This window comes from Populus euphratica, unplaced genomic scaffold (assembly GCF_000495115.2).
Source record: "Populus euphratica unplaced genomic scaffold, PopEup_1.0 scaffold773.1, whole genome shotgun sequence".
NCBI classification, from domain to species: domain Eukaryota; kingdom Viridiplantae; phylum Streptophyta; class Magnoliopsida; order Malpighiales; family Salicaceae; genus Populus; species Populus euphratica.
This window is the reverse complement of record NW_011500300.1, coordinates 103355-113242: the sequence shown is the minus strand read 5'-3', so window position 1 is coordinate 113242 and position 9888 is coordinate 103355. Positions and strand designations below refer to the sequence as shown.

The 9888-nt window shown below is 35.0% G+C and overlaps 1 protein-coding gene across 1 annotated transcript; it reads left to right on the top strand.

The window, feature by feature from the left end:
* The first annotated feature begins 468 nt into the window (after positions 1-468).
* Positions 469-6351, top strand: LOC105113347 (kinesin-4-like). Its single transcript, XM_011009498.1, has 19 exons — positions 469-875; positions 992-1158; positions 1253-1396; positions 1493-1732; positions 1836-1907; positions 2198-2266; positions 2369-2446; positions 2606-2737; positions 2824-2905; positions 3052-3147; positions 3232-3405; positions 3488-3593; positions 3665-3844; positions 4013-4174; positions 4272-4525; positions 4623-4786; positions 4890-5048; positions 5403-5893; positions 5980-6351. Exons 1-19 carry the CDS (start codon positions 755-757, stop codon positions 6110-6112), a joined length of 3024 nt encoding a protein of 1007 aa, XP_011007800.1. The 5' UTR covers positions 469-754; the 3' UTR covers positions 6113-6351.
* Positions 6352-9888: the final 3537 nt, after the last annotated feature.

Sequence of the window (9888 nt, the reverse complement as noted above, 5' to 3'; positions counted from 1 at the left end):
GGTCATAAAATTACTAAAACAGAGATTCATATATAAAGATGTTTTTTTTTTTTCAGTTTCATTTAGAACTAATTTCAAGAGGATTTTAAGAGTAGAGTTCAAAATCAGTTTTAAAAAATTGCTGCCGTGATGGTGTTTTGAGCACGGGTGCAGGGCGTATATTTGGCATTGAGAATATATTAAAAATGATTTTTCTTATTTTTTAATTCTTATATTAAAATCACCTAAGAAATCTAAAAACTATTAATTTTAATTTATTTTTAAATCAAAAACATTCTGAACGCACGCGCCGGGAAAAAAGCACCTGAAGCACGTTGGCTGGGATGGTATGCTGGAGAAGCCACGAGGTTCGGAGACAGGCACGGGGGGAGGGGTAGCTTAGGAGAGACGGAGTGGGTAGAGAGAGAGAGAGAGTATACTGAAATGAATACTACTGATGCTATATATGAAGCAAAGTCATAAAAAGGAAGAGATAATTTATTAGCTTTTCTAGGTAGAAGAAGGAAGAAAGAGAAAAGGCAAAAGCTCATGGAGAATGAATGTGATATATCTCTAGATGTTCTAGCATCAAACTAACTTCCTAAGAAAATAAAAATATCCTCCACCCTTCCTCTTCCATCTCTCTCTTTCTTCTCCAATTTTCCTTTTTTCAATTTGTTTTAGCTCCAACAGGCTCAAATTGAAGCATTTTGATGGTGGAATTGTGAGAGAAGAAGGCGGAAATATATAGTACGTTGCAGGGATTTCTTACGACATGGCTGTTGAAGGAGGAGCATTGTCATTTTCTGTGGCGTCGGTCGTGGAGGATGTGCTGCAACAGCATGGCAATAGGCTCAGAGATCTTGATTTGGACTCTAGAAAAGCTGAAGAAGCGGGTACCTTTTATTTCTTCTTTTTGTTTCCTTCTATGTTTCCCTTGCAACAGAATGGTTGTTTTCCTTCGAATTGTCTACGAGAAGCGTTAATTTTATTGAGATTTTGCTTATGGTAGCATCAAGAAGGTATGAAGCTGCGGGGTGGTTGAGAAAGATGGTAGGAGTGGTGGCAGGTAAGGATTTGCCAGCAGAGCCATCTGAAGAAGAGTTTAGGCTTGGATTGAGAAGTGGAATCATTCTCTGCAATGCTCTCAATAAGGTTCAACCTGGAGCTGTGCCTAAGGTATATTTTATTTTATTCATACCGCTAGTATTATTACTTTTAATTGATTCTATCTATTGGATGATGGTGATTAATTTAATTAATTATATTTTAGGTTGTGGAGAGTCCATGTGATGCTGCTCTTATACCTGATGGAGCTGCATTATCAGCATTTCAGTACTTTGAAAATGTGAGGAATTTTCTTGTAGCTGTACAAGAAATGGGGATTCCTAATTTTGAGGCATCTGATCTGGAACAAGTATGTACTGCAATTGCAATTGTGATTTTACTATATGCAAAAGATGCTTGGAATTAGATAAGAGCTTCATTTGTCTAACTCTTGTTGTATTTCTAGGGAGGAAAATCTGCAAGGGTTGTGAATACTGTTTTGGCACTTAAATCATACAATGAGTGGAAACAGACTGGTGGAAATGGGATTTGGAAATTTGGTGGAAATGTAAAACCTACAGTGTCAGCAAAGTCTTTTGTAAGAAAAAACTCGGAACCGTTCATGAATTCCTTATCCAGAAACTTGTCAATGAATGAAAAATCTTTCAACACTCTGTCCAGTGATCTTGAAAACTCTAATAAAATGGTTGGTAAGCTTAACTGTTTTAAATTTGAGCTTTTGCTTGCTCCGACAGTTTGAACTTCAGATTTATGTCTTCTAAATTTTTATCTCTTTCCTCGTGTTTTAGCCTGGGTCTCGTTCTTTGAGTATGCTTGTTCGTGCTGTTTTGTTGGATAAGAAGCCTGAAGAAGTTCCAACAGTAAGAATATACGCACCCGTTGCTACTGTTTATTTTCTCGGGCATTATTAGAAGCAAATTTGCATTTGCATTTTATTAACATTATGTGAAATCTATACTCAGATTCTGAGGCTGCCAAGCTTCCCCAGTATTGAATGATTACTTGCTGATATGTTGATCACATTCCCACAATTTCAAAATCATAATTCCCTAATTTTTTGAGCTCAAATACTAGCACTCCTTAGAATCTGCTGGTACGGCTGATTATATTGCTTCTAACTTCGATTCTACATGCCTTCTACTTGCAATAGTTAGTCGAATCAGTGCTCAGTAAGGTTGTGGAGGAATTTGAGAATCGCATAGCAAGCCAATATGATATGGTAGGCCAGCCGATCATTGAACACGAATAAGTTTACAGAAGATAATTAGTTCGTTTCTAATTGTGCAACTATTTTTTTATCCTACTGTGCTGTAAATTATAGGTAAAGGCAGCTCCTAAAGAAATGACCATCTCTCAGGGCAACAAGTTTTTGCTGAAATCTGCATGTGGTGATAAAAGGGTAAATCTCTTAATCTTCATCCACTGAATAGCAAAAGGCCTCCTAAGTCCAACAGATATATTAAGACAATGAAAACATACTACCACGGTGAAGCTTATGATGCTTATAATTGTATGATAATCACTAAAGAGTTTCTTGTCTGTTGCTGAAATCCTGCAGACTGATGAAAAAAAAGTCAGAGTGATGAAGAAAGAGGAATGTTTTCATAAAAACCTGGTTGATGATGAAGAATTAAAAAATAAAACGCAGAAACAGCAAATTATCTTTAGTCAACAGCAAAGAGATATCCAGGTACGCCTACTAGCAATTTCTTCTCCATTATTTTCTTTCTTGGATTAACAAAGTATAGTTCTCGTGCGAATTATTCTTCGCTGCAGGAATTAAAAAACACAATCCGTACAACAAAAGCTGGTATGCATTTTATGCAAATGAAATTTCATGAGGAGTTTAACAGTCTTGGTAGGTACTCAAAAAAGAAATTTGATTTTTTCATTTCGGTTATCTACAAACTTCTCTTTTTTGGGGTGGGGATGGCTGTGTGGGTAGCAGAGTCGGTTAAGTGTTCTTTCTATCTAAGGTTTGAGTCCATATCTTTTTCTACGTAGGCATGCACATCCATGGTCTCGCTCATGCTGCTTCAGGCTACCATAAGGTTCTTGAAGAAAATCGCAAGCTATATAATCAAGTGCAGGACCTCAAAGGTAAGTTGCTGTTGTCCGCAAGGGACTAGGAATCATGTTTTTTCTTTATTGTGTACCTATGCCCTTCGTTTTATTTTTGTCCAGGAAGTATTCGGGTATATTGTCGAGTGAGACCATTTTTGTCCGGACAATCAAACTATATGAGCACAGTGGATTCCATAGAAGATGGGAATATTACAATTAGTACCGCATCAAAACATGGGAAAGGATGCAAGTCCTTTAGCTTCAATAAAGTATTTGGACCATTGGCTACCCAAGGTCAGTTGGTTCTTAATTTGGAATTTTGTCTGATTAATGCTAATTGACACTACTTTTTACACTTACTCTCACTGAATTGCAGCCGAGGTCTTCTCTGATATGCAGCCACTAATTCGATCCGTTCTTGATGGCTACAATGTTTGTATATTTGCATATGGTCAAACAGGATCGGGAAAAACTTACACCATGTAGAAACACTGTTTTTGCTGTTAATTACTAAAATATGCAAAATTTCTGAACTTCATCATTCATGTTTCCAGACAGGACCCAAAGATCTCACAGATAAAAACCAAGGGGTGAATTATAGGGCATTGGGTGATTTGTTTCTTCTTGCAGAGCAAAGGAAAGACACCTTCTGCTACAATGTTGCTGTACAAATGATAGAGATTTACAATGAGCAAGTCAGGGATCTCCTTGTTACTGATGGAAGTAACAAAAGATATCCTTTACAAAGTTTGTTTTCTGGTTAAGCGCTAGTTAAGAACTGGATTGCATGAGCAGCTACTACTATAGCCAAAACTACTTAATAAGGAAATAAGAAGTCATTCGGACATTTGTATTCTATAGAGGGTTAAGAGTAGAGCTGTCCATCCTTAATTGTTGACACGTTAGAAATTCGTAACAGTTCTCACACAGGTCTGAATGTACCAGATGCAAACATCATTCCTGTGTCATCAACATGTGATGTTATTGATCTGATGTACCTTGGACATAGGAATCGTGCAGTGGGTGCAACAGCCCTAAATGATCGCAGCAGTCGCTCGCATAGGTTACTTCTTGTTCTTTCGCAGATTTCAGTTTGTAATGTCTCTTAGCAGTACCTTCTAGTGTGGATGACTTGTACTTTATATTTTTGTGAACTGCAGTTGCTTGACTGTCCATGTTCAAGGAAGAGACTTGACATCTGGAACTATTCTCCGTGGCTGTATGCATCTGGTTGATTTGGCTGGGAGTGAGAGAGTAAACAAATCTGAGGTGACAGGAGACAGACTAATAGAAGCAAAGCACATTAACAAATCCCTATCAGCTCTGGGTGATGTCATCGCTTCCCTTGCCCAAAAGAATCCACATGTCCCTTACAGAAATAGCAAACTTACACAACTGCTCCAAGACTCACTTGGTACGGTCGAAGTTAACACATTTTTCAATCTACTGTCTTTGTGTTCCTTTCTCCTCATGAAAATGATTGTGGCTTCGGAATGAAATTCTTCTTTCAGGAGGGCAGGCCAAGACACTGATGTTTGTTCACATTAGCCCCGAGCCTGATGCACTAGGAGAAACGATAAGTACTCTGAAATTTGCTGAGCGGGTAGCCACGGTGGAACTTGGTGCAGCTCAGGTGAACAAGGACAGTGCAGATGTTAAAGATCTCAAAGAACAAGTATTACTTTCCTTTTCTCCTTTCTGCTTTCGATATAACATTTTTATCTTAATCATTCCACACAAATTAATGTACTCTGTATGAAAATCTTTCATCCCCGTAGATTGCTAGCCTAAAGGCAGCATTAGCGAAAAAAGAGAGAGAACCAGGACACAGAAGAAAAGAAAGTGAATCATCACCGTTCAACTCTAACCATCGGCTCGGAGATGCAAATGACAGCAATGCCTTCCGCCAACCCATTGGGGATGTGGGCAACATAGAGGTGAGCCATGCTTTCCAATCATGTTTGGTAAAGATATTTCTTAAATCAAGCAATTAAATAGCAGTTGTTGAGTGAGTGTTGACACCATGGAGACAGCTGAATATTTCACTTTGTTTTATTTGGCATGGAATCTATAACAGCATAAAATATTTGGGTCTTTTAGAATTTATAAAATTTATGAGCAAGAAGTTCAACCTTTGAATAAGATTGGGAGTTAAATGTATAAAAGAGATTGTTGATCATCGAAAGTAAGGCTTCCTCTACTTTTCTCTAGGATTGATTCCTTTCTTTTTCTTCATCTTTATACTCATCCAGTTAATTTGGTTCCTATAAATTGATGTGCTGCTGCTTCAGGTTCACACAAAGTCTGCTCCGAGACAGAAGAGACAAAGCTTCGATCTTGATGAGATATTAGCAAACTCGCCTCCATGGCCTCCAGTCATTAGCCCTGGTCAAAAGTATGCTGAGGATGAGAAGGAAATGGGCTCAGGCGAGTGGGTAGATAAGGTCATGGTGAACAAGCAAGATGCTATAAACAGAGTAGAAAAGTCTCTAGGATGTTGGGATGCAGAAAATGGCAATTTGCCTGATGCCTTTTACCAGAAGTATCTTTCAGACTCCTCAAAAATTTACCCAGAACAATCCTATAATTTGTTCGCGGGTAACAACCAGATCAACCTTGCTAATAATGACGACATGGACGATATTGATGCTGCCACCAGTGATTCATCAGAACCTGATTTGCTCTGGCAATTCAATCAGTCCAAGTTCACCGGTATAACAAATGGGATTGATTCAAAAACTAGCAAAGCAATTTCAAAAGCAGCCAGGAATCCAGAGTTGAGGTACTGTAGATGTGATTTGGTGTTGGTCAAATCCTATCCATTAATTTATTTTCGCAAGTTTCTCTTACAAGTTTCAAATTCTGCAGCAAGAACTTTAATCCCTCGCTAGGCCCTTCACCTTCACGAAAGTCGGCAAATGGAGGTGGAGTTCCCCTACAACAGAATAGAAGGCAGGCCACTCCAGTTGACGGCAAACGCAAGAATGCAAGTAGGAAGTAGGAAAGTTAGCCGTGCTGAGGGGGGAATTGCAGATTGTTTTTCCTTGTATATTTCTTTTATTTTTATTTTTTTTTGTTTCCCCTGAGCGAAGAAGGAAGGTTTTAATTTTTTCCTCTGTATTGTTTATAATATAGTTAATGCAGCAATAATTCCAGTTGCTTGTGCCATTCTTCGGCGAGCCCACCAGATGTGTGTCCTGACCTGCTTGGAATTGATGAGAGATCTTTTCTTTTTTTTCTTTTTCTCTTTTTTGATTCTATATCACCACAGATATTCTTCATGTGAAATATTGTGAACTCAGAATCGATTTCAGTGATAAGAATTTTCATTCTAAGATCAACGGTTTTTTTAGATCAACTGGATTTTAGTGATTATCTCTGCAGATGGCATCCAGAATGAGGAACTGCAATCCATGTGCGCGTTCTTCAGTGAAAAGCTAGGAATGGTAAGAACTGCAATCCCGACACAAAAGGATGGTCCAGCAACATCTCAGCAGTCAATCGATCTGAACTCAGGTTTCCATCCTTTCAAGAAATCTCTTCCGTCCTTGGAGATCTGAGGAGGGATTTCAGGCAATTCGTCACCAATCTTTCTCAGGAGTTCTTCAGTAGTGGCCTCAGGCTTCAAATTCCGGACTGGCTTCCCTGTAAGCATCCCGAAAACTATGCAACCAAGAGCCCATATGTCAGAGGGAGCCTCTTGGACATGATCAATCACGGACCCCGGTACCGTATACAAAGCAGTCCCTCTGAGGTAACGATCGGACTTCGTTTTCTTATTCAGACCAAAATCCCCAATCTTTGGCACAAATTCAGCGCTATTGCCACCCCTTCTACTTGACAAGAGTAGAATGTTATTAGGCTTCAAACTCACACTGCACATAACCATGTCTATGAATATAATCAATACGCAACACCAGTAGATTTCTATGAATATAATCAAATCACAATGCAATCATGTCTATGAATATGAATATTTGCTTTGGAAAATATTTTTAATTGAATTTTTTTTCTAGATTTCATTTTTGGATATTAAATTGGTTGAAAATTAGGTTTTTTTTATTAAACACAAGTTTAGAATTTTAATAAGTTGTGAGTTTAGATGATTAATGAGGGTCTAGAATAACCACACGAGTTTTCTTGATTTTCCTTTTTTTTTTAAACTCATATTTTTAATTAAGTTAAAACTTAATGAAGGCTCATCCAAGAAAAGAATAAAAAAACAAATTGTTCAAATAAAAAAACAAACATTGTCACCATCTTTTCATTTTACTCCTTGAATTGTTTTGAAAATTTAATTATTTGATAATTTATTGTTTCACATTTAATCTAGGGTTAAGAAAATATTAAAAATGATGATGACTTGAATTTATTTTTTTAACCAGATCATGATTTGAATTGGACAACTAGTTTGCTTTTAGTTTATTAAGTTGAACGAGTCATACCAATGTTTTTTATTTATTTATTTATTTATTTATTTATTTATTTTATTTACGTGGGGTGTCCGGGCCAACTTGCGCGCACCACGACTAATCCCCATGACCCACTAAATACTCTGCAAACCCAGTAGGCATGTAAGGCACCGCGGGGGTGACAGGCGTGCACGCCAGGACTCGAATCCAGGTGCAGTGGAATGTTTTTTATTTATTAATATACATGGTCGTTGATTAATTTGTTCTAATACACTAATCAAGATTTTAATTCTCATTTCAAATATTGTATTGCGTGCCAAAATAAATAGCGATGCTTGTATTTTTAATCTAATAATTAGATTTTTATCTAATCTCTATAAAGCACATGTTGCGAGTTTAGTAAGTTTAGTATTATCTCAAGACTATTAGGTGAATAATTTCTTAGTTTTGTTATTAAAAAATAAATTTAGCAATTTTCTTGAGCTTGAGCTTTGATATTGGAAATGGTTGTAAAATTAGAGAGTTTGGGAGTATAATAACAGTTGCTTTTTAAAATATTTTTTGCTTAGAAAAACATCAAAATAATATTTTTTTTATTTTTTAAAATTTATTTTTAATATCAACACATCAAAACAATATAAAAATATAAAAATATAAATTTTGGTAAAAAGCAAGTTGATACTTACTCTCAAACAACCTCTTGATTGAAAAATGAGTTTGCAATAACACCTTTAAAAACACTATTTTTTATACAATATTTTTATTTTGAATAATTTTTAATCATAATATTTTCTTGAAAAAAAAGTTTGTTGATTTTTATTTATCTTATACAAGCAAATTCATGTCATTATAGGAAATAACTCGAAAAGCTTTATTAGGAATAAAACCTTTGACAAAAAAAAAAAAAGAGAGAGAACTCATAATATGCTTGGCCTAGATTTATTTTTGGAGCTTAAAAATAAATTAAACATTATATCTTTCTAAGTGGCCATGTAAACCCAAAACTAGTGGGTAAATTCAAAACTCGACTAACCTAGAGCTTGGATTGGCCTAACTTAAAAAAAAAAAAAAGAAATGATTAACTTGTTCTAATTGAATAAAAAATTCAAGTTGATTTGTGAACAGTCAAAAAAATTATTAAACTTTATTTAAGAATTTGTTTTTCTAAAATCTCCCCAAGTTTAATCCTCTTAATTCATCATCTAATAAGATATTTGGTATTGAGGTTAGATCTGCTTTACATCAAAATTTATTTTTTTATTTTAAATTAATTGTTTTCAGTGTTTTAAAATTGTTTTGATGTGCTGAATTAAAAATGCATTTTAAAATAATTATTTTAATATATTTTCAAGTAAAAAATATTTTTAAAAGCAATATTTACCGCATTACCAAAAACTTCTAAATCTTGTTCTGATTATAGTTTTAAAATTGATGTCATCACATGTTCAAAAGTTAAGTGTTCTGTAGCATATGCTCATTTCAAAAGGTTTCTTTAGAGGTAGATGGGCAACAAATGCTATAAGAAAACTAGAAAATTGTTTCTAAACATCATCAAACAAACAAAAATTAAAATAACATAATTAGTTGCAAAACAAAGGACAATATATGTATATTGAGCTTTTAACAAAAAAAAAATCTAATAAATTCAAGCAAGTTCAACTTAAATAACTAGACAAACTAACATTATAATTATTAAATTCACTCTAGCCCAACAAATCGATCTGGAATCTAGTTAACCATGTGGTTAGACCAATTCGAATAACGTAAAAAGCCAATGAGAACAAAGAAATGATCAAATCCGGTCGACCTATGACCTAAGTGATCTAGAAAACCCGAGTGAGACCTGACTTAAATATATCAATTTTATTTAACATTATGCCTAACAACAAAGAAAAGTTAAAGCTTGTGCTCTAATTTCTTTCTTTGAACAACAAAGAGATCTATTAACACCGAAAAGCTAAATTGCTTTGTTTCCTAATAGAGGGTTCATCGAATAAATTGGTGTTACTTCCAGTTGGTGCTACTTCTACAGGTGTTTTATCTCTTCTATATTAATATTATGTCCAACATATTTAGAATCTGAGTAAATTTTCAAATATAGAGATTATGTTCAAGCTAAATTGTTTGCTTATATGATTTTTACATCTGAAATTTCAAATATAGATCCAGTATTTGAGCAAACTTTTAATCATAGATGGTGATGAGATTTTCTTTCTAGTTGCATTAATTAGTGTTTTGCTCTTTGTTAAAAGCAATGAAAAAAAGTAATTTTTATCTATATTTTTCCATTTAAAGTAATTATCACAATGAGCATCATATATGTTTATGTTATATTTGGTGAATGCAATATAGCATGCTAATCATT